This window comes from Oryctolagus cuniculus, chromosome 21, assembly GCF_964237555.1.
Source record: "Oryctolagus cuniculus chromosome 21, mOryCun1.1, whole genome shotgun sequence".
Classification (NCBI taxonomy): domain Eukaryota; kingdom Metazoa; phylum Chordata; class Mammalia; order Lagomorpha; family Leporidae; genus Oryctolagus; species Oryctolagus cuniculus.
In genome coordinates this window covers 825,166-849,062 of record NC_091452.1, presented here as the reverse complement: position 1 = coordinate 849,062, position 23,897 = coordinate 825,166, and the positions used below count along the sequence as shown (strand labels likewise).

At 51.8% G+C, this 23,897-nt stretch overlaps 1 protein-coding gene across 2 annotated transcripts in view; it reads right to left on the bottom strand.

Annotated features, from left to right (window-relative positions):
* ANKLE2 (ankyrin repeat and LEM domain containing 2) overlaps positions 1-23,897 on the bottom strand; it is a 34,313-nt gene continuing 10,416 nt past the window's right edge. For both annotated transcript variants that reach the window (XM_051836860.2, XM_051836861.2), the window contains exons 4-13: positions 21,642-21,835; positions 21,378-21,566; positions 14,362-14,484; positions 12,785-12,851; positions 10,012-10,184; positions 8,681-8,787; positions 7,560-7,750; positions 3,709-4,300; positions 2,410-2,541; positions 1-1,788 (exon numbers count right to left, since the gene is read on the bottom strand). In XM_051836860.2, coding sequence (XP_051692820.2) covers positions 1,572-1,788; positions 2,410-2,541; positions 3,709-4,300; positions 7,560-7,750; positions 8,681-8,787; positions 10,012-10,184; positions 12,785-12,851; positions 14,362-14,484; positions 21,378-21,566; positions 21,642-21,835 — 1,985 coding nt within the window. In that variant the 3' untranslated portion in view covers positions 1-1,571. The remainder of the gene's footprint in view (positions 1,789-2,409; positions 2,542-3,708; positions 4,301-7,559; positions 7,751-8,680; positions 8,788-10,011; positions 10,185-12,784; positions 12,852-14,361; positions 14,485-21,377; positions 21,567-21,641; positions 21,836-23,897) is intronic.

Genomic DNA, 23,897 nt, shown 5'->3' with positions numbered 1-23,897 from the left:
TACATGGTTAAAAATAATTTATTTCATTACGTAGATTTTAAAAGGCCACCCCCCACACGGGATGAGGCACTCACTAGGGCCAGTGCCGCTGCACCAACAAATGGAGAAACAAAGAAGGCCTAATGCTTCAGGAGCCCAAGTCTGCAAAATTAGGATAAAACACTAATTTCTTTGGATATGTACAATAGTATACAAGCCAATACCCTAAGGTGTTTAGACAAAACTGAATACCCACATTCTGATTTAAGAACAAGAAGGCTTTAAACTGCTGATGTTTTTAGAATGCAGTGTTTCTATTCTGTAAGATCTCATCTGCTACACAAGTGAAAGCATTCTGTGTGACAGTTTTTATTTGAAAATCTAAGTGTCGGTTCCAGTATTCCTAGCCCATTGCTTATGTAAAAGAAATAAGCGTTTTAACTCAACTTTCAATTCACAGGTTACACCAATAAAAAAGGATCTTAGTTATGCCTACTTAGGACCATTTCATATTCTCAAAAAGCAAGTTCAGAAAAATTGAAAATGACTTAAAAAGGCACTCAAGTTCGCAAAAGCATTGTTACAGTTTTCATTTTGGAGTAAACACGAAACAACACTTGCATATGATCTGCTGCTTGTAACCCCCAGGCGGAAGTCAGCCCTGACAGCCATCGGTGATGCTGTGCTGTGTGGGCCTCCTGAGAGAGCGCCAAGGGCAAGGCCGCCTCCACCAACCCTCACCTGGAAGGCACACCTGAAATGCACTGCTCTTCCATACAGGGCATCCCAACTGAAACACAAAGGTAGGAGACACGTGTAGAAAACTGGCCGTATGCAAATTCATGCTCGAGTCCTCATGATAAATCTCAAAACCAGGCAACAATTTCAAAATGAGAAACTACACTGGAAATTCAAGACTGAAAGCTCAAGAGCTAGTGGAAAATAAAGTCCTTTTAATTATTGCTGGTGAGTCTATGGGACTATCTTGCACAACACCCACTGGCTGGAAACCTTTTTCCAACAAAAAAAAGCTACTTCCGTCTTATCGGTAATTCCAGTGTTTTAATGACCTTAATTGTAAATATCCCTTACATCTGAGACCGCATTTTATCTAAATGATGAGGGCCACCTGGCTGAGGGGTTGTCCCATCATCAAGAGACCCCGGGAAGCCAAGGACCAATTCACCTTTGTTTGAACAGCGAGCTGAGTGAGGGCAGGTGTCACAGGGCTGTCCGAGCCAGCAGTTCTGCCAGCGTCCTCCTCTTCCCAGAGCAGTCGCTCAGGGTTTCTGGTTGCACACAACTATCTCCCAGGAACGGCCTCCACACCCTTTTCTCCGCTACATTTCAAACCGAGGCACTGCTACCTAGAAAGTCTTTAATACATTGATACTTTCCAGAAAACGTTTCATTAACTTCTTCCAAAATATCCAAAATTTAAATTTTACATAGAACATTCATGTTTTCTGAAATTCTACCCTCAAAGTGAGGATTAATAAATTATTTGGAATATTTTTGTGTGTGTGAAATTTTACCAATAAAACATATTACCCTTCTTGTTTAGAAATGAAGGAAATGAGAGCTGCCCAACCCTAAGGGGTGGTGGTGAGCTGGGCCACTCGCGCCACCCTGCGGAGGTGGCTCCCGTGTGCAGGGCTGTAGCGCCCCAGGCTGGGGGAGTGGGCGGCGTGACCGGGCCTCACGGGGCTGCCCCCAGCAGGACGGCTTCTCCCAGGGCTGCAGCCGGGGCCACAACCAAGATCTGGCAGCTGAGCCTTGAGCTTTCCTTTCAGCGCAGGGCTTGGCCAGCTGTGGGAAGCAAGAAAGGTCGGTCAGCAGCAGGCACTGAGCCCCGGAGGGGACCACTGCAGCTCAGGGAAGGATCTCCTAACCTCCAACTTGGGCTTGGAGGAAGAAAAGCTTGTCCCGGGGCATGCGGCACAGCAGTTAAGATGCTGGCTGGACCCCCTGTCAGTGCCTGCGTTTTTCAGTCTCAGCTGTGAGTCCAGCTCCCTGCTAATGTGGACACTGGGAGGCAACAGGTGATGGCTTGGGCAGCTGGGTCCCTGCCCCCCACGTAGGAGACCTGGATTGAGTTCCTGGTTGCTGGGCCTCTGGGGAGTGAACCTGCAGATGGGAGCTCTGTATCTCCTCTCCTCAAATGAAAACGTAAAAAGCCGGTCTGGATTTCCCACAATCCTGTGTGCCCCAGCTCAGCCCCGCTGCTTCCCGCCCTGCAGCAGCAGCAGTCCTGTCCTGCTCTAACCCCATCTTGGGGACCTCTTCTGTGCAAGAGCCAGGACCCCGTGGGGTACCAGGTGCCAACCCGGGGGGCTCTCGGTCAGCCTGGTTAGTGGGACCACCGCGGAGCGAGCCCTGGACCGCTCCAGACGCTCGCTTGCAGCAGACAGCGGGTTCTCCCACCCGTACCTCTGCCTATCGGAGGGCGAGTAGCCCAGGACAGCGCTCTTCCATCTGTGGACAGCGGGGTACCGCTGAGGGTCGACATCGGCACGTTCCAGAGCTGCCAAAACATCCCGGTCCAGTTTTGATGGCTCCTCTCTAGAATGCACACATTCAAGGAAAAAGCACGGCTGATTAGAAACAAAGACTTCCAAATTATCACTGAACCTCTTCTTCATTCGTAAATTTATTTGAAAGGCTGAGAGCGAGTGAGATTCCATCTGGTGGTTTACTGCCCAAATGGCCAAAACAGCCAGGTCTGGATCAGGTTGAAGCCAGGAGCCAGAAGCTCCACCCTCGTCTCCTACATGGGTGGCAGGGGCCCAAATGCTTGGGCCATCATCTGCTGCTTTCCCAGGCACATCAGCAGGACGTTGGATGAGAAGCACTACAGGGGCAGCCAGCGCTGTGGCACAGCAGGTAAAGCTGCCCTCCACAGTGCTGGCATCCCATATGGGCGCCGGTTCAAGTCTTGGCTGCTCCACTTCTGATCCAGCTCTCTGCTATGGCCTAGGAAAGCAGTAGATGGCCCAAGACCTTGGGCCCCTGCACCCATGTGGAAGACCCAGAAGAAGCTCCTGGCTCCTGGCTTCAGATCAGCCCAGCTCTAGCCATTGCAGCCATCTGGGGAGCGAACCAGCGGATGGAAGACCTCTTTCTCTCTCTCTGCCTCTGTAACTCTTCCTTTCAAATAAATTAGTAAGTCTAAAAACAAAAATAAATAAATAAAAAGGAAGTACTGCCAGGACTTGAACCAGCACCCCAACATGGTATGCCAGCATTGCAAGCTGTGGCTTAACCCACTGCATGACAACACCGGCCTCGATATGCAAGAATCAATGTGGCCCAAGCACAGATAACCAGGGCACCAACACCAGCTCGTGAGGACACTGGCGGTCTGCAGGAGGTGGCGCCCAGGACAAGGGTGGTGGGCAAGACCCCTTAACAGGTGAGTGCAGGCGTCGAGGAGAAGGGCCGTCTCCACTAGGAAGGCGGCTTTCACATGCAGCTCTCAGGGCAGCCAGTGCTATAAAGCTGGCGACTTCCAGCACTGGGCACTGGGACTTGGTGAAGTTCCCAGGGCAGACCCAATCACTGTTCTGCAGCCAGGGACGTCAGCCATCACGGTCAGACCCAGCTATATCCAGAAGCTACAGGTACTCCCGAGGAGAGGGAGGACCTCAAGGGAACCTTACTTCAAACCAGGAAGACGAAAGGTTTAAAAGGAGCCCCACAGCGCCACACATGCGGAACATCAACTCCTACCCAAAGAGGAAGAGCCTGGTGGCAGGGGGGGACGTGGGCGTGTGCCTGCCCTGGGCCTCATGCCCGGGGCTGCTGGGCTCCAGGGACATTTCCCTCTCCGTCTCTGTCTGGTCCTTTCCAAGTCTGTCTGCAGCAGGTGGAGACGCTAACAAGTCATTTTCTACTGCGTCCATTCTCGAGGTCAGGATCTTCTTTTCTTCGGTTTTCATAGATCGTGTTGGGGTCCTGGAAAAGCCACTTTCTAGATTTTGCAAACTCAGCTTGTCAAAGTCAACAGTCAAATCAGAGACAGGCGAGAGAAGTGCTTCCTCTCTGCTGGCGGCCTTCGGTCTCCTGCCACCCGGGCTCTGGCTGGGACTGAAGAATCCATTTCTGCTGCTGGGGACACCACTCAGGGCTGCGGCTTCGATCAAGCCCGCCTTGTGCTCCGAGGGAAGGGTGCCACACACGGAATCTCCCCACGCACGGATGGTGAGCGGGCTGCTGCTTCGAGCTGTGTTTTGCCGGTTTTTGATTTCTTCCAGGCTCATCTCCTCATCTTCGTCTAGAAATGCCCCCACAGAGACGGAATTGCTGCCCTTTATCCCCTTGCCTGCAAGGACAACAATGGAGAACTCAGGCGTGGACCAGAACCCCAACACAGAGCTGCTAGCACCCAGGCACCCACTTACTCTTAATTCCAAACCTCAGACTACCTGCTTCACTCCTGGGGAAAGGCAAGCAGAACACTGGGCCGGGCACGCCCTGGGGACTGGGCTGGGCCTGCTGCCCCTCTCTATTCGACGAGCGAAACAGAAGGACCCCGTGGGAGCAGCACTGTCCTGACAGGGCAGGGACACACCCTGCCTGGTGACAGAAGCCCAGGTGGCTGTGACACCCCTGCACTGTGCATGTGTCACTCGGGAAGTGATCCAACGTTAACATCAACGCATCAGCCCTAACCTGCAGCTTGGCCTCTGGACCCCACCGTCAGCTCTCTAGGATTGCTGACCTCAAGGACGCCAGGGGCCACACACCTGTGAGCTCCTCTTGGCAAAAGCAGGTTAAACGTCTCCAGGGTGATACTCCAGGGCTTCACTCTAGTCCACGTTTCAGATTCACAGTGACTTTTTAAAGTGTTATCTCTTCTTAATTTAATGTACATGTGGATCATTTTTTATTGTTTCCACATCACACCCAGGCAATCTATCTTGTGAAGTAGGTGACTTTTGGGCTAATGGTTCAATTTAGCCTGTTATTGTTTTAAAGATTTTTTATTTACTTATTTAAAAATCAAGAGTTAAACAGAGAGAGAAAGAGAGGCAGAGAGAGAGAGAGAGAGAGAGATTGAGAGGTCTTCCATCTACTGGCTCACGCCCCAGATGGCTGCAATAGCTGGAACTGGGCTGATTCGAAGCCAGGAGCCAGGAGCCTCTTCTGGGTCTCCCATGTGGGTGCAGGGGCCCAAGGACTTGGGCCATCTATTACTGCTTTCCCAGGCCATAGCAGAGAGCTGGATCAGAAGTGGAGCAACCGGGACTCAAACCGGAACATATGGGATACTGGCACTGCAGGCAGCAGCTTTACCTGCTATGCCACAGCACAAGGCCCCTCAATTTAGCCCTTAAAGGAAAGTTTTAAATGTGTTCTCTGTTCAAATTTCTATTTGGGACATAATCCAAATCTCCATGTAATGGCAGGTTTCTGCTAGATCACTTTTAATTTTATTTAGCAAGTCATATTAGAAAGTTTTCTTTCGAGCCGGCGCCGTGGCTCAATAGGCTAATCCTCCTCCTAGCGGCGCTGGCACACCGGGTTCTAGTCCCGGTCAGGGCGCCGGATTCTGTCCCGGTTGCCCCTCTTCCAGGCCAGCTCTCTGCTATGGCCAGGGAGTGCAGTGGAGGATGGCCCAGGTGCTTGGGCCCTGCACCCCATGGGAGACCAGGAAAAGCACCTGGCTACTGGCTCCTGCCATCGGATCAGCGCGGTGCGCCGGCTGCAGCGGCGGCCATTGGAGGGTGAACCAACGGCAAAGGAAGACCTTTCTCTCTGTCTCTCTCTCTCACTGTCCACTCTGCCTGTCAAAAAAAAAAAAAAAAAAAAAAAGGAAAAAAAAAAAAGAAAGTTTTCTTTCGGAAATGAAGGTGATGTGTCAATGGGGGGCCCCTGGACCACGGTTCAAGTTCCTCTCCAGGAAGAACATGAGTTTGGCTCACAGTGGCGGCTCCTCGGATGCAGCCTGAGCTGTGCCCAGAAGCTGAGAGCAGGGAGAAGGGCCTGGGAAGCCAATGCCACCCCCTCCAACTCCTGTCTATGATTTTTGTTTTTGTTTTTGTTTTCTTCTGTTTATGGGTACCTTGTGAGTGTTTTCTTCCACATAAAAGATATCTAGGAAATTTAGGTAGTTTTGGGTTTTTCTCCCATTAACTGTAGACTTTCTTCCTCATCATTCATTGTTAACTGTATGTCTTTCTTCCTATCATTATTCTTTAAAAGCATGACTTTTAATCCTGCATAGGGGAACAATATATCTGACTAATCCTCACCGCAGGAGAGGTGAGCCATGAGTTCTCACTGTTCCAATCCTCTCCAGGGGAGACTGTTCCCAGACACTGCATAACATGGCCATACGCCCTACCCTGCCACTCTTACTTGTTCTTTAATTTGACAGGTAGAGTTATAGACAGTGAAGAGAGACAGAGAGAAAGGTCTTCTTTCACCCTGGTACTCTTGCCCTCCTAGGGCTTCAGTGGTGCCTCACTGTGTGTTTAAAGACATGTTCTGGGGCTGGCGCTGTGGCATAGTGGGTAAAGCCCATATGGGTGCCAGTTCAAGTCCTGACTGCTCCACTTCCTATCCAGCTATGGCCTGGGAAAGCAGAAGATGGCCCATGTCCTTGGGTCCCTGCACCCACATGGGAGACATGAAAGAAGCTCTTGGCTCCTGGCTTTGAATCAGCCCAGCTCTGGCCATTGCAGCCATCTGGGAAGTGAACCAGTGGAAGCAAGACCTCTCTTTCTCTCTCTCTGTGCCTTTCAAAGGAATAAAATATTAAAAAAAAAAAAAAAAAAAAAAAAAAAAAGACATGTCCTTCGGGGCTAGTGCTGTGGTGTAGAGGGTAAACCGCCGCATGTGATGCCAGCATCCATATGGGCACTGGTTTGTGTCCCAGCCGCTCCACTTCTGATCCAGCTCCCTGATAATGCACCTGGAAAAGCAGCAGAGGACGGCCCAAGTGTTTGGGCCCCTGCACCCACGTGGGAGACCCAGATGAAGCTCCTGGCTTCATTCTGGTCTGGCACTGGCCACTGCAGCCATCTGAGGGAGTGAACCAGCAGATGGAAGATCTCTGTCTCCCCCACCCAGCCTTTCTCTGTAACACTTTCAAACAAATAAATCTGACATTTCACTTTTGGTATACTTTTGTCTTATAAATATACACTTAGGAACTTTATATATTTTTAAAACACTGTGGTATTTGCAAGTTTTGTTTAGTCAAACTAACTCTTCACCATGATCTTTGTACTCCCTGCTCCTGAAGCACCTGGCCCTGGCTCCGATGCAAACGCCCCAGAGCTCTGCAGTGGGCCTGCCTGGTCATGCAGGCACATATGCAGTGTATGTGAGCATAAAGCATATTTAGAAAAAAATGCCTAAAAAACATCAGGTCTAAAATGTTACAGTCTCAGGCAGTGAGGTCATTTGGCAATAGCACAGAAGGAAGCTTGTGGGAGTCGGGCAACACACCTTGAATGTGAGCCAAGGAGAAGCATCCCAGTCTTACATTGAAACTGTCATGAAGAGACGCCTCCCCGTCAGGGTCAGCCACAGGAGAGCCCCCCCTGGCCTTGGCTGTGGTCACACTTGCTCACCTGAGGTCGGAGCCCTGTCTCTGAGGCAGGCTTCTTTTTCCCCCATTTCCTGTTGAGCCTTTTTGCCCAATTGCTGCTGAGCAAGATATTCTTCTAGTCTTTGCAGGCCCTCCTGGGAAGACAGATCAACAAAACAGCCCAGAAATTCCCAGTATTCAACCCAGGGGTACCCCAGCTCATGAGCTAGCTCCCTGCAAGAAATAAAACACAATTAACCAGTTGTGAAACCAGAAAACACACTCAAAGGACTGCACAGAAAATGGCCACTTAATGCTACAAAAAAAAAAAAAAAAAAAAAAAAAAAAAAGTTGGCAATCTAAAGTTACAGTTTTGTTATTTTCATCAATACATACTTGCATAACCTCATTTTACCCTAAACTTGGAACTGACACAGTCATTCTGTATTTTTAACAACAGTGCTTCCCCAGCAGGGCAGGGCCCAGGCATCTCCACCTGCAGAGCTGCTTTGGTGGCTGAGTCCTCACAGCAAGGAGGCCTCCGCCCCTGCACCCTCACCCCAGTAACTGAGGGCGGAAAGGTGCCCAGTAAGACTGCGCCCACAGACACACTCTGTTTCCACACGACAGCAGTGTGTAAGGTTGTCTGACACTGGCTTTGGCTAGGCCAGAGATTCACAGCTCCTTTTCAGGTTCAGCTCGTGGACCTGATACAGCACGCACACTGAGAACCCTAAAAGCATCAGGAAGCACTCGCCAGCCCAGGATCTGTGGGCTTTCTCTGACCAGCCGTCTCCAGCCACCCCTGCCTCTTGCGTCTCAACAGAGGAGGGTGCTTCAGTGGTGGTCTTTCCCCAAGGCAACACTGCCTCCCTTGGCACCTCCCGTGAGTAGTAAGATCCCTGGCAGTGCGCTGCAGAAACGCTCCATGGCCAGGGAGAGATGTGCTGAACTAGATCCTGCAACACAAACTGCAGGCTAACCTTGCCAAGGAATCCGCTCTTAAGGAAAAGGCTCTAAAATCTCCCAGTATGTGCTTCCTGGGAACCATTATTTTGTTGGTAATAATGATTAGTATTCCCGTCTTCAACCAAATACAACCACATAGCAAACGCACAGCGCCACTGCACTGCTTGCAACTCCATGCGATGGCCCTTGAAGTACCTGCCCACTCTTTCAATGCCTCTTTCTGGGTCAGATTTCCTGACGTTGTGGAAAAAGCCTGCTTTTTCTCGCGGTGGAGTCTTCCAGAGTTTGCGAAAATCTTCTGCCTAGGAAGACAGAGTGCGATGAGATGTGCCACACACGGTGCACCCCCCAAAGTATCCTTTCCGCCTCCCAACCACCCCTGGTTAACAGAACCCCGAGCCACGTGTCCACCTGCCTTGTAACCGAGAGCCCCGTGAGGGAGGGGTGTCTGCTCCTTCCAGGAGGGGCTGTCCAGTGACCCAGGAGGCCACAAGCTTGAGGTGTGGGCTGCCCCTCCCACCACAGTACACAAAGAAACCAACACTGATCTTTTTAAGTCACTGTTGCTAGTTTTAGGCTTTGTGCAGTTGATCTAACCCTAACTGATTAGAGGCATTGTTACAGTGGCAAATAACTAATTATTTGGGAGGATTTTAGCAAGAGATTGCAAGCAAACCAGTGTATGAAATAGTCTGTCACAGAAAGAATTTCTCACTGAAAAGTTGGCATAAAAGCGTACCTAAGCAGGGCTGGTGCTGTGCGTAGTGGATGAAGCTGCCGCCTGCAGTGCCAGCATCCCATAGGGGCGCCGTGAGAGTCCTGGCTGCTTCACTTCTGATCTAGCTCTCTGCTATGGCCTGGGAAAGCAGTAGATAGCCCAAGTCCTTGGGCCTCTGAACCCACGTGGGAGACCCAGAAGAAGCTCCTGGCTTCAGATCGGCCCAGTTCTGGCCATTGCAGCCACTTGGGGAGTGAATCAGTGGATGGACAACCTCTCTCTCTCTCTCTCTCTGCCTCTCTGTAACTCTTTTAAATAAATAAATAAATCTTAAAAAAAAAAAAAAAAGAAATGTGCCTAAGTGTGGACCCAGCGACCCGTCATCGAGGGTTTCTGTGAGCATCAGGTTCTAAGCAGAAGCCCCAGGGCAGAGGCGTGGGTACAGGTGAAGCACCTCACGGAAAGCAGACGGAGCGGGAGCAGTGCACATGGGGCAACATGGCGCAGACAAGGACTTCCACGATGGGGAGCCTCCCTCGATGGCAAGGAGCCTCCACTGGGCTGAGCAGTGTGGGCTCTAGGCAAACACACCCCGGGCTAACCAGACAGCAGCCTGGCCCCCAGGAACAAAGGTTTCTCTGGAAGACATTCCAAAGCCTCATCACCAACTCACTGGCCACTCTGCTGAGGACGTCCGCCTGCAGGCTGCCTGTGACTTGAGTCTCTAAGCACAAGTCACCAGGCTGGACCCCAGCAGGAGTGTGGAGACAGCCGGGAACTGGTTTCAGAAGCTTCCGCAGCAGCTCACCTTGGATGGACTCATGGGCCCTGCAAAAGCCCTCAGGGTCAGCACAGGGTCCCGGGGGCCACCTCCTGAGTGACCAGCGTGGGAGACTTCAGGCGTCTGGTCTGAGGACCACAGCTCCCCGATGACGGGAGAGGACGTGTCTTCCGCTCTGAGCAATGGCACATAGTAGTGACCTGCAGGGAGATGGGTGTCAGCCACAGCTCAGGTCACATCCACGTGCCGGGTCGGCAGAGTGGCATGAGGAGGGTGGAAGCATTTCCTGCAGACTTTGCGAGTGGACGGCAAGAGGATAAAACACCACAGGCTCTGGAGACAAGACAAGACAGCCAAGACTGTCTTGCGCCAGCACTCACTCAACTCAGTCAGCCTCCGCTACAACAGGGAAGAACATGCAAGGAAGAGGGTAGGGACTCCACAGACAGCAGCTTCCTGCAGTGGGTTAATCGCGAGAGAGGCCCAACCAGTGAGCGGGTCAGCACGCAGTGGGAGCCGGGCACGCGTCTGAGAGGTGTACTCCCCGTCCCTCACTCTCCCAATCCCTTCATCTGGCCCCCGCCCTGACCTAGCCCCATGGGGTGACTGGCACTCTGGAAGGCACTCTGGAAGGCATCCTTGGACTCGACCTTCCCACACTAGCACCTGGCGGCCAGTCCTCCCCAGAAGCAGCAGCCTCAGCTCCGACAGCCCCGTGAGCACAGGGATGCAGCCTGAGGCTCTGTGGTGTCCCGTGTGCCCAGGCTGTGGCAACCAGCGGATTAGGTGTGTCCAGGACACTTGCCGACTACGAGACTTTAATTCACAGCAGGTTAAATGCTCCTGCGAGGCAGCAGGTGATGCTCAAGTACTTCAGCCCCTGCCTCCCACAAGGGAGAACAGGATGGAACTCCTGCCTCCTGGCTTCAGCCCGCTTCAGCCCTGGCTACTGTGGGCATCTGGGGAGTGAATCAGCATATGCAAGATCTCTCCCTCTCTCTCCTTCTGTCACTGTGGCTTTCAAATAAATAAAATCTTTTTATTATTTATTTGACAGGTAGAGTTATAGACAGAGAGAGAGAGTGAGAGAGAGAGAGAGGTCTTCCTTCTGTTAGTTCACTCCCCAAATGGCCACTACAGCCAGCACTGTGCCGATCTGAAGCCAGGAGCTTCTTCCTGGTCTCCCATGCAGGTGCAGGGGCCCAAGCACCTGGGCCATTCTCCATTGCCCTCCTGGGCCACAGCACAGAGCTGGACTGGAAGAGGGGCAACTGGGACTAGAATCCAGCGCCCATATGGGATGCCGGTGCCGCACAAGTGAGCCACGGTGCCGGCCCCTCAAATAAATAAAATCTTTTAAAAAATTTTCTTCATGTCTTAAAAAAATGGAGGCCATCCCCTCTCAATGATTTTATATCGTTTGTCTTCCCTCTGCACACAAGCACACATCTCTTGCTGAGCGTGAGGACAGCAGCCGGGATGTGGCCAGGCCTGCAGCACGCTGTCTAGTGTGTGACCCTGCAAGGCGACAGAGGCACAGCATGACCGTCCCAGGTGACTCATGCCTGGGCCCGACAAGGGACTCTCGGAAAGAACCAGGGACGACGTGCAAGAACTCTGAAGGAGTGGACAGCAAACCAAGAGGCCGGGGACTGAGTGTGTTTTCCCCTCAGGAAACAGCTGGATGAACAGATCTGAGGTGAGTGTCTCACGGTCACAAACAGGAAAGCCCTCAGAACTGCCACCTAATTATCGTCTCAAAATAACGCTTCATGTCACCATTTTAAAGCAGCTCTGACAGCACGGCTGGAGACTCCACAGAGCAGATGGTCTGGTTGTTCGGGGGTCCCGGGAATACCGCTATCCATTCCTAGGCCTCTGCCGCTTCCAGCTGGGCCTCCAGGACCAAGGCCCGGATGGCCCAGAGGACGACACCTCTGCCCTCAGCACACGGGGTGCTTTCCTTCGTGTGCAGTGCTGTCCACTCAGAAGTACAACCAGTAAGAACCCCAGGATGGGAGGGGACCCAAGGACTAGTGGGGGCCCCAGGAGCTTTACACAGGGAAACGGTCAGGCTGGGAGGGTGCAGACACCAGGGGACAAGGGGTGGCCTTGGCGGTGTACCAGAGGAAAGTCAAGGAGCTTCACATGTCTACAAGTTCACTCTGAGCACAGCACAGACTTCCAGCAAAATCTCCCAGAAAACAGCACAGAGGAAGATGGTGGGGAAGAGCCCAGTTGAAACCAGCCACCTCCACAGGCCCGGAGAGCCTGACCTGCTGGAGGCAGAGCTGAGGGAGGCGCCATCCTCACGCCTGCCACCAACGAAGGGGTCCACGGGGAGCCATCCCCCTTCCTGGAAACAAACAAAAGTGAAGCTAACCAACCCCAGACAAGGAGATCCAGGCTGCTGCCTGTCCTGCACTCTGCCAACCTGCAGGCTCTGCCTGAAGAGCAGGGATGGCCGCCAAGACCTCCGCGTCCAAGGGACCCCTGGAAACCCCTCCATCCCCAAGACGTGGAGATTATGGGCTGGTGTGGCCATGAGCAGTGGTCAAAGGACAGAACCTCACTGTTCTCTCAAAAATGGCTACCAGCACAGACACAAGAATTCCAAGAAGGGGGAAGCTGCTGGAGTCGGGAAAGAAAAGAGGCCCACAGGAGGCTTTGGAGGGGAGCTCTGAGTTCTCAAGGACTTCAGAGAGCGGACGAACCTCTGCTGTGCCCAGCAGACCAGCAGGAGCAGGCGCGGACCCCCACAACCACGCCTCACGTTCCAGGCACTCATGCCCTCGCTCACCCTGTAAATATTCCCTGATCCGCTCCTTCAGTTCCACAGGTTTATTTTTGCTTCTTTCACAAATCACCTGTTTAAAGAAAACAGAGTAAGTGAATAGTCTTAAATCTTATTTTGGGATAATTCCTATTATTAAAATGATTTTTAAAAAGCAAACTTTAAAGGCAGCAATATAGGATAGTAATTTAACGTTAAATTCATACAGCTCAACCCAAAAGAGTATGTGCTGATTAGGAGGGTTTCCACCTCAGATGTTCCCTCTGAGACCATAAGGAGACAGGCGCAAGAACAAACTGGGCTCTGGGGCAGCTCCACCTTGCTTCCTTCATGCTGCCCCACATCTTCCTACTTGTACAAGCAAAGGAAACCAGAAGTGTGCCATCAAGTGTGGGCAGAGTACGTGGCACGCCCAGGAGCCTGGTCTCCACATCTGCGTAGCTGGTTCTAAGTAGAGCCTCCACCCAACATGGAACCCACAACTGTGACATGTTTGCGACCACAGAACAGGAATCAGCATCACGAATCTCTGGATAACTACAGGAATACTTCTGTTAGAAACAACAGAAAACCTCTCTAATCGTCAAATAAGAGGAAAGAAAGGGACCACAAAACTACTGTGCCTCTGCCATCTTGAGAGCTCACAAGGCTCTAATCAGGCTGTCTCCTGCCTCATGGGCATGTATAGGGAATTTCAGAGTTCACTGAAAAAAACAGAAGTAACAGATCTATTTATTTTGGTGCAAAAAAGCTTGAAATCCAGGCATAGCTGCCTATGCCAAAAATACTGTGGGCTAGACCAAGCCGAAGCCAGGAACTCCATCTGGGTCTCCCGCATGGGTGGCAGGAACCAAGTACGTGGACCATCATCCACTGCTCCCAGTGCATTAGCAGGAAGCTGGACTGGAAGCAGAGCAGCCAGAACTCAAAGCAGTCACTGTGATATGAGATACGGACATTCCAAGCGGCAGCTTAACCTGCTGTACCTCAATGCCCTTCCCTAGTTTTCTCATGATACACATTTTCCATGAGCCTTCTAGAGACCTCTCACATAGGTCAGGTGAAAATACGCGTGAGGGGCTGAGCTTACACCTGGCGCATACTGGGCTGAACACACATCAGCAGTTTTCAGCATCATTACAGCATTATCACAACCATCATCCCCCACCAGCACCATCATCCCCATCATTCTCACCACCATCACCATTATCTCCTCTCTGTGACCCTGCCCAATGGATGTGTTCAGACAGGGTATCTGATAAAACACCGGGCTGTTCAGAACTGACCACCCATCCCCAGAAAATAAAATCCAAAAACTGGGTCGGCTCACTGACCCCTGGCTCTCTGATACCTTGCCTCCTCAGGGTTCTTGGATATGACCACCAAAGCAAACCTGACTCCTCCCGCCAACTAATGACCAGGCCTGAGCCAAGCCAAGCTTAGACAACATCAGGTGTGTGCAAGGGGGCGTGGCTGTAAATAAACATGACTCCTACAGTGTTACCTGCGACTTCAACAGAGCTGTGATCTATGTGTTTTCATTTCTAACACAAAACAACAACTGCATTTTAGTAATTACTTACATCTTCAGGTGTCTTATCATACTTATTTCTTGGGTTTTTCACAATCAAAGGGTGTGAAGAAAGCACGTTGACCACATCAGCATTTCCAAACTTACAAGCAAAATGCAATGGCGTGTCATAGCCCTGAAAAAGGTAAAGGAACTCAGTCAGAGCATGAGGGGGGCCGGTACCTTGCACAGCGGGTTAACGCCCTGGCCTAAAGTGCCGGTATTCCATATGGGTGCCGGTTCGAGACCCAGCTGCTCCACTTCCAATCCAGCTCTCTGCTATGGCCTGGGAAAGCAGTGGAAGATGGCCAAGTCCTTGGGCCACTGCTCCTGCGTGGGAGACCCAGAAGAAGCTCCTGGCTCCTAGCTTTGGATCGGCGTACCTCCGGCTGCTGCAGCCAATTGGGGAGTGAACCATTGGATGGAAGACCTCTCTCTCTCTCTCTCTGCCTCTCCTCTCTCTGTGCAACTCTGACTTTCAAATAAAAATAAATAATTTTTTTTTTTTTAAAAAAGAACGTGAGGGTCACTACTACTGTAACTGGTAAGTAGCTGGAACTCTAGCACAGACTCACGTATGCCAGGACTTGAGTTCAGCACACTGAACGTTAGAATAACATCGATGTTTATTTGGTGCCTAGTACCACGAGCTTACAATCAAAGATGCTCAATAGCCAGTACCTTTAATAATTCAAGTCCCAGGACAACATCATGTAATCAATACCCAAAAAGTGAAATAAACAGAGAGAGGCAATGTCCATAATGAACAAAGCCCATGAATCTGGCTATGCTTAATGAGAACTCTCTGGTGACCGACCTCATAGTAAACCGAACTCCTCAGTCCTGACTTCAGGCCATCACTCCACATGGCTGCCAGGTGCTTCTGGTATCCCAAGTGCCCCTCCCAGCTGCTCCTTCCTTCTTCGTTCTCTGCACAGTCTCAGAGCCACCTTCAACAGCTGTATACAGAGCAGGGCCTTATGCACAATAGCGCTCCCAAGCCCGAGACCTGGGGAGCCAGCTGCTCCCAGGGCCCTTGGCCTGCAGGTCCTACAGGCAGCTCAAGCAGCACAGGCCAAACAGAATTCATTCCCATCTACCAGAGCCAAACATGTATCTGTGCAGTCAGCCTGTCACTGCCAAGGCCACGTCTGTCACTGGGCCTTGGCTGCCGGCCCCTTGGCTTCTCAAGACCCGCCGGCCTTGCTGCCTTGCAAATCCTCCACCTCCACCAGCAGCCCGAGCTGAAGGACGGGTGCCAGCGCGTCATCACCCACTGCGGCATCTCACCTGACTCCTCAAACCCTGAGAGGGTCTGGGTGTTTGCAGCCTACACCACCATGCTCTGTGCCTTGTCCTTCTGTCTGGGGCCTGGTGAGGTTTCTCAGTCAAGGGCTGCATGGTGATGTAGGGTACCTGGTCTCTACCACAACTACCCAACTCTGCCTCTGAAGCAGAAAAGCAGCCATGGACAGTTCCAAACAGCTTCATGTACCAAGCAGGGGGCAGCTGACGTGCCAGAGCTGCCGACCACCAGCCCGTGCTCCCCAAGCCACCAGGCCACTCCTGATTCCTGCCTCCCTTGGACAGCACAGGCTCCGGGCCCCAGAACCCTGCTGCACACCAGACGTATACTCTGCATTCCAAGAACCCTCAACAGAACTGACCGCTCCGAAGTCATTGTCCCCCATCCCACAGTGATTAATTCTAGCCAGCCCTGCACTCTGCAAGCTTGGTCACCCAATTTCTCCCCTCATTCCAGCCAAGTAACGTTAGCTCTGGGCTCTTGTCACACTTAAGGGACTCTCCTGCCAGTCCCACAACTCAGCAACCTCATATTCTTTAGTGAGGCAGTCTCGCCACAAACTTCCGTTGTTTCTAAACAGTTGAGGTATTTTATTTTTTATTTATTTATTTATTTATTTTTTGACAGGCAGAGTGGATAGTGAGAGAGAGAGACAGAGAGAAAGGTCTTCCTTTTGCCGTTGGTTCACCCTCCAATGGCCGCCACGGCTGGTGCGCTGCGGCCGGCGCAACGCGCTGATCCGATGGCAGGAGCCAGGTGCTTCTCCTGGTCTCCCATGGGGTGCAGGGCCCAAGCACTTGGGCCATCCTCCACTGCCTTCCCGGGCCACAGCAGAGAGCTGGCCTGGAAGAGGGGCAACTGGGACAGAATCCGGCGCCCTGACCGGGACTAGAACCCGGTGTGCTGGCGCCGCTAGGCGGAGGATTAGCCTAGTGAGCCGCAGCGCCGGCCAGTTGAGGTATTTTAATTAATTAAAGACTTTAATGATTCCTACTCTTAGTGACTAAGAAAAAAGAAGGTGACCTATGACATCAAAATTTTTTTAAAAGATTTATTTTATTCTTTTGAAAGGCAGAGTTATAGAGAGAGGGAGAGGCAGAGAGAGAGGTCTTCCATCCACTGGTTCACTCCCCAGATGGCTGCAGAGGCCGGAGATGCACAGATCCAAAGCCAGGAGCTTCCTTCGGGTCTTCCACGTGAGCTGGACCAGAAGTGGGACAGCCGGAAGTAGAACCGGCACCCATAGGGGATGCCGGCGCTTCAGGCCAGGGTGTTAACCCGCTGTGCTATAGCGTCAGCCCCCTATGACATCAAATTTACTAAGGTTTTATTTCTGGATACATGCATTCTTGTACTTTCTGCAGAGCACACAGCTCCTTTTCCTATCTATAGAGCCACACTTGCTGATCGTACTGATCAAATCTTGTATCTTTTTTTTTTTTTAAAGATTTATTTATGTATTTGAAAGTCAGAGTTACAGAGAGAGAAGGAGAGGCAGAGAAAGAGAGAGGCTGGTTCACTCCCCAATTGGCCGCAACAGCCAGAGCTGTGTTGATCCGAAGCCAGGAGCCAGGAGCTTCCTCCGGGTCTCCCACAAGGGTGCAGGGGCCCAAGGACTTGGGTCACCCTCTACTGTTTTCCCAGGTCATAGCAGAGAGCTGGATTGGAAGTGGAGAGGCTGGGACTTGAACCAGTGCCCATAAGGGATGCCAGCACTGCAGGCAGCAGCTTTACCTACTCCGTCACAGCGCCAGCCCCCAAATCTTGTATCTTTATGTTCTCAGTTTGATAACATTTATACCTTCTTTCCCATTTCACCCTCACTCTTGTGCTTGTGAAATGCAGCTGTCCCTGTTTTCAGGACCCCAACTAGACACCACGTCCACAGGTACTCAAGTCCCATGTTTGTGTGTAACCTAGGAGCAGCCTGTTATTCCTTAAGGCTAATTTATTTGAAAGGCAGAATTATGCACGTGCACACACACACAGATGGAGGGACAGATTTTCTTTTCTTTTCTTTTCTTTAATTTCACAGGCAGAGCTAGACAGTGAGAGAGAGAGAAAGGTCTTTCTTCCAATGATTCACCCCCCCAAATAGTTGCTATGGCCGGCACGCTGCGCCGATCTGAAGCCAGGAGCCAGGTGCTTCTTCTTGGTCTCCCATGCAGGTGCAGGGGCCCAAGCACTTGGGCCATCCTCCACTGCCCTCCCGGGCCACAGCAGAGAGCTGGACTGGAAGAGGAGCGACCAGGACTAGAACCTGGTGCCCATGTGGGATGCCAGTGCCGCAGGCAGAGGATTAACCAAGTGAGCCACAGCGCCGGGCCCGGATTTTCTTTTTAAAGATTTATTGGGGCCGGCACTGTGGCATGGCAGGTAAAGACGCTGCCTCCAGTGCTGGTATCCCGTTTGGGCACCGGTTCTAGTTCTGGCAGCTTCATTTCTGATCCAGCTCTCTGCTGTGGCCTGAGAAAGCAGCAGAAGATGGCCCAAGTCCTTGGGCCCCTGCACTTGCATGGGAAACCTGGAAGAAACTCCTGGCTCCTGGCTTCAGATCAGCCCAGCTCTACCTGTTGTGGCTATTTGAATAGTGAGCCAGTGGATGGAAGACTTCTCTCTCTGCCTCTGCCTCTAACTCTGCCTTTCAAATAAATAATAAAATTTTTAAAAAGATTTATTGATTTTTTTGTACAACTGATTTATTGTACAATGAGAGACAAAGGCAGAGAGAACAGAGAGAGAAAGAGAGAGAAAGATCTCCTATTCACTGGTTTACCTCGCAATGGCTGGGGCTGGTTAGGAGCCTAGAACCCTACCCAGGCCCCTCACATGGGTGGCAGGGCCATCTGCTGCTGCTTTCCCGGAGCATAAACAGAGAGTTATATGGGAAGCAGAGCAGCTGGCATTTAAATTGGCATTATGATGTGAGATGATGGCATCCCAAAAGCTTAACCTGCTGTGTCACAACACCAGCCTTGAGAAAGATCTTTTATCCACTGGTTTACTCCCCAAATGGCCCCAACAGTCAAGGCTGGGCTAGACCAAAGGCAGGAGCCAGACTCCACCCTGGTCTCTCACATCCTGGCTGGCAGGGAACCACGTACTTGGGACATCACTGCTGACTCCCAGCATGCATCAGCAGGGAGCTGGGTCAGAAGCAGATGTAGAACTCTTCCAGGCACTCCAGTGAATGTTCTGTGCTACAACGCTTATGCCCTCTGTTATCCTGCATCTCTACAGATCACCAAGAATAGCTAATACAATCTATGTACTACATAAGCAGTTGCTATGCTGTGTTGTTTAGGGAAAACAGAAGAAAAAAACCTTCAAGCGTCTTTTTCTGTATGCTAATGAGCTGACTGATGGCCTGCAGCCCCTGGGTAGCATCAGGATGGGTTCTGGGCTGGTCACAGTAAGGCCAGAGGGCTGGGACTTTCAGTGCCACCTCCCTGTAACCAGGGAGGGGAGAGGAGGGACTGCCAGTTGAGTCCATTACCAATGCCCATAGCTGGCTGGCCATGCCTGTACAATGAGAGTTTCTGATCTGCTCTGAGGAAGTTCCTGGAGATGGCCCTGGAGAGCCCAGGGAAGCTCCGTGCCCTGCCCTGTGTGCCTCCACCACTGGACTCTTCATCTGTATCCTCTGTAATAGCTGAGGTTTTTTTTTTCCCTTAAGATTTATTTAATTATTTATTTATTTGAAAGGTAGGGAAACAGAGAGGGTGAGTGGGGGGAGAGAGAGCTATCTTTCATCCACTGGTTCACTCCCCAAATATACAAAACAGTAGGGGCTGGGCCAGGCTGAAGCCAGGAGCCAGGAACTTCAGCTGGGTCTCCTACACGGGTGGCAGTGACCCAAATACTTGGGCCACCATCTGCTGCCTTCCTAGCAGGAGGCTGGATCAGAAGCAGAGCAGGGGCCGGTGCTGTGGCATAGCACATAAGGCTGCTGACTACAGTGCCAGCATCCCATATGGGCGCCAGTTCGGTCCCGGCTACTCCATTTCTGATCCAGCTCTCTGCTACGGCCTGGGAAAGCAGTAGAAGATGGCCCAAGTCTTGGGCCCCTGTACCTGCATGGGAGACCTGGAAAAAGCTCCGGGCTCCTGGCTTTGGATCAGCACAGTTCTGGCAATTGCAGCCAATTGGGGAGTGAACCAGCGGATAGAAGACCCCTCCCTCCCTTTCTCCCTCTCCACCTCTCTCCTCTCTCTGTGTAACTCTGACTTTCAAATAAATAAATATTTTAAAAAAGAAGCAGAGCCCCTGGGACTTGAACCAGTATCACAAGCAAGGGCAGCTTAACACACTGCACCAGATCATCTGCCCATAATATCCTTTGATAGGCAAGTAAACTGGTCAAAGAAATTAATCAAACCCAAGGGGATTGATACCTGATTTGTAGTTGTCGGTCAGAGCACAACTGCAGTTGGCATTCACAGGGGGAGCACCTTCTGGGACTGAGTCTTCAGCCTGGGGCCCGGATCCTCCAGGGAGACAGGGTCCGCTGCAGAACTGAGTGCTTGCTTGGTGTGTGGCAAAAGCCCCAAGGCAGGATGCTGAAGGCTGTGACAGCGCAGCCAACATGGCTACTGACCTCTCAGCATCCCCAGTTACTGTAGTCCTTTTATCTATTTGTGACTTTGCCAGCACAGCCAACTTTCTCCACACTTCCTTTTTTCTGTCTTGTTGAGGTAACTCCTGCTTTTCAATTCTACAGTTCAGTGTATCATGTCACCGCACCCTCAAATAACAAACAATGCCCCAGTGTAGGAGGCCTCCTTCACTCCCACTGCAGTTTCCCCATGCCCGAGTTTGTGGAGCTTATGGGTTCTTGGATCCAGGCTATCACTGCATTTTCCCACATAAAACACACAAATCGCTCTGTTCCATGAATTCTTACTGAAGCTTTGGTGACCGTTAAAAAACAAGCCTTTGAAATTAGTCCCATAGGAAATATTCCCAATGTAATGATCGATGAAAAAAATACATAAAAGACACATATAAAATACTAGACGATCTCAAAATTTGTTTTACTTTCTTTTCTACATTTTTTGCCATCGTTCATCCTCTGGTCAAAGCCCAGCTCATGCCTCTCTTGACAAAGCCCAAGAGAAAGGCGCCATGAGCAGCTCCTGCTGTCCATACCATCAGGCTGGGAGCAGCCAGCGAGGCCAATGTGCACCTGCCTGGTGGGGCCCACTCGTTTGAGTGTCTCATCTTCCCAACATTTTCTAAGCTCTAAGTTCAATGGACATGTTTTGCATACTGATACAGAGGCCAGAAATATAAGAAATACTCAATACACGAGGAGCACAGATCTTTAACTACAAAACTGGCTATGTTTTCTACTGAAAATGAAAGAAGCCAGCGCTGTGGCTCACTTGGCTAATCCTCTGCCTGCAGTGCCGGCACCCCGGGTTCTAGTCCTGGTTGGAACGCCGGGTACTAGTCCCGGTTGCTCCTCTACCAGTCCAGCTCTCTGCTGTGGCCTGGGAGGGCAGTGGAGGATGGCCCAAGTGTTTAGGCCCCTGCACCCGCATGGGAGAGGAGGAAGCACCCAGCTCCTGGCTTCGGATCAGCACAGTGCCAGCCGTAGCAGCCATTTGGGGAGTGAACCAACGAAAGGAAGACCTTTCTCTCTGTCTCTCTCTTACTGTCTCTAACTCTACCTAATAAAAAACAACAACAACAAAAACGAAAGAGACAGAATGAGCACGCACCATCTTGTCAGGAGTGTTCAGATAGAGATCAACGATGTAGCAGATGCGCTTCTGCAGCATGCCCAGGTCGTCATCTGGGTACATAAGTCGCATAAACTCGGGGTTTTCTAGGGTCTCCAGAGTCAGCTGGCAGATCGCAGCCTGGTTCTCCTTGGCAGCAACATGCATGACGTTGTACCTGCAGCCTTCCTGGAAGAAAACGCGTTTTCAGCGTCATCTGTGCTCACCACCACGCAGCAGGAACAACACTGAAAGCGAGCTTACCTGGACGATGGTAGGGTTGTCCCCTGAGCCAATCAGATACCGAGGGTTACTCCAGATGAGATCAGAAAAGGTGTCTTCTTCTCCCTTCTCCACAGCCTTTCGGAGCTTGGCAGTGAGGTCCTGGGTGCGGGGGTTTTTATAACTGTTTGCCCGCTCTTTGTTCACTATATCTGACTCAGGTGAACACAAACCACCTGTCAAGAAGAGACACAATTTCAGAGCATGTAAGTAATTTCATCAACATCTCCCATCATCTCACAGGTGCTACTCTGAGGGGTGAGAAGCCTCCTACACAGACCATGAGCCAGCCGGGAGGAACAGCTGCAGTGGTGCAGGGCTGCAGCTGCAGACGCCAGTGTCCCCCCCGGCACTGCTGCAAGCACCAGGACAGAGCAGCCAGGCCAGACGGGATCCAGCAGGGACAACTGTGAATGAAGGGTAACTGGGTGAACTTGGAAAGCTACGTCAGAGTCCAGTGGGTAGAAGAGGGGCACTGGCAGCTGCAACCATGACAGTGTCATCAGTCACAAGGGAGCTTCCCCCACCCCAGATTTATTTATTTGAAAGGCAGAGTTGCAAAGAGGATGAGAGAGCAAGAGAGTGAGAGAGAGGTCTTCCATCCTTTGGTTCACTCCCCAAATGGCCACAATGGCTGGAAATGGGCTGACCCAAAGCCAGGAGCCAGGAGCTTCTTTTCGGTCTCCCACATGGGTGCAGGGGCCCAAGGACTTGGGCCATCTTCTGCTGCTTTCCCAGGCCACAGCAGAGAGCTGGATCAGAAGTGGAGCAGCCAGGACTTGAACTGGCACCCATATGGGACGTTGGCACTGCAGGCGGCAGCTTTACCCACTACGCCACAGTGCCGGCCTCCACAGGGAAGCTTTAATGTGCACAGCACTCCAGAATGGATAACACTACTCCAGCAGTGCCGCACACATGATTCCCACTGTTTTGCTGTTGTTGTTTGGAGATTTATTTATTTGAAAGGTTGAGTGACAGAAAGAAAGAGAGATCTTCCATCTGCTGGCTTATTCCACAAACAGTTCCAATGGCCAGGGCTGGGCAGGCTGAAATCAGGAGCCTGGAACGCCATCCTGATTTCCTACACCGGCAGCAAGGGCCCAAGGCCCCTACTGCTTTCCCAAGCCCTACCAGCAGCAAGGGCTCAAACCAGTACTCTGATGTGGGATGCCGATGTTGTAAGCAGCTCCACCTGTCACACCACAACGCCGGCCCCAACTCCCATTGCTTTCATCAAAACACCCGAGAAGGTCTAAAAGTGTTTTCCTCTAGGGGAATTTCCACAAACTAAGAAACTATTGGACTCAATCCAGTTTGTGTCCAGGAAGCACCCGCACACAGCTGGATTAGGGATTAGGGCAGGGGGGTCAGACGTGCAAGAGAAGGCACTGTCCCTCTGGGACCTCAAACAGCCTGGGCAGCAGACCGCTGTGAGCTGGGGAAGGAAGCAGAGGCGGCGGAGGGTCCAAACAAGACTCTGGCTCTGAGTCAGACAGAGCTTCGGTCAGATTTCTGGCTCTCACATGCCGCCTGGCTTTGCAGATGCCTGTTTCAGAAGCAGCTGTAGCCTCCAATGAGGAAGGGGGCCTGATGATGAGAGAGGAGCAACTGCACTCCCTTACTGCTTCTCACCAGTCCAGCTGCTATGGGCCAGCTCCCCAGTCCAGCTGCTATGGGCCAGCTCCCCAGTCCAGCTGCTATGGGCCAGCTCATCAGTCCAGCTGCTATGGGCCAGCTCATCAGTCCAGCTGCTACGGGCCAGCTCCCCAGTCCAGCTGCTACGGGCCAGCTCCCCAGTCCAGCTGCTATGGGCCAGCTCACCAGTCCAGCTGCTATGGGCCAGCTCCCCAGTCCAGATGCTATGGGCCAGCTCACCAGTCCAGCTGCTATGGACCAGCTCACCAGTCCAGATGCTATGGACCAGCTCATCAGTCCAGCTGCTATGGGCCAGCTCCCCAGTCCAGATGCTATGGGCCAGCTCATCAGTCCAGCTGCTATGGGCCAGCTCACCAGTCCAGCTGCTATGGGCCAGCTCATCAGTCCAGATGCTATGGGCCAGCTCCCCAGTCCAGATGCTATGGGCCAGCTCACCAGTCCAGCTGCTATGAACCAGCTCCCCAGTCCAGATGTTATGGACCAGCTCCCCAGTCCAGCTGCTACGGGCCAGCTCATCAGTCCAGATGCTATGGGCCAGCTCCCCAGTCCAGATGCTATGGCCAGCTCCCCAGCTGTAGC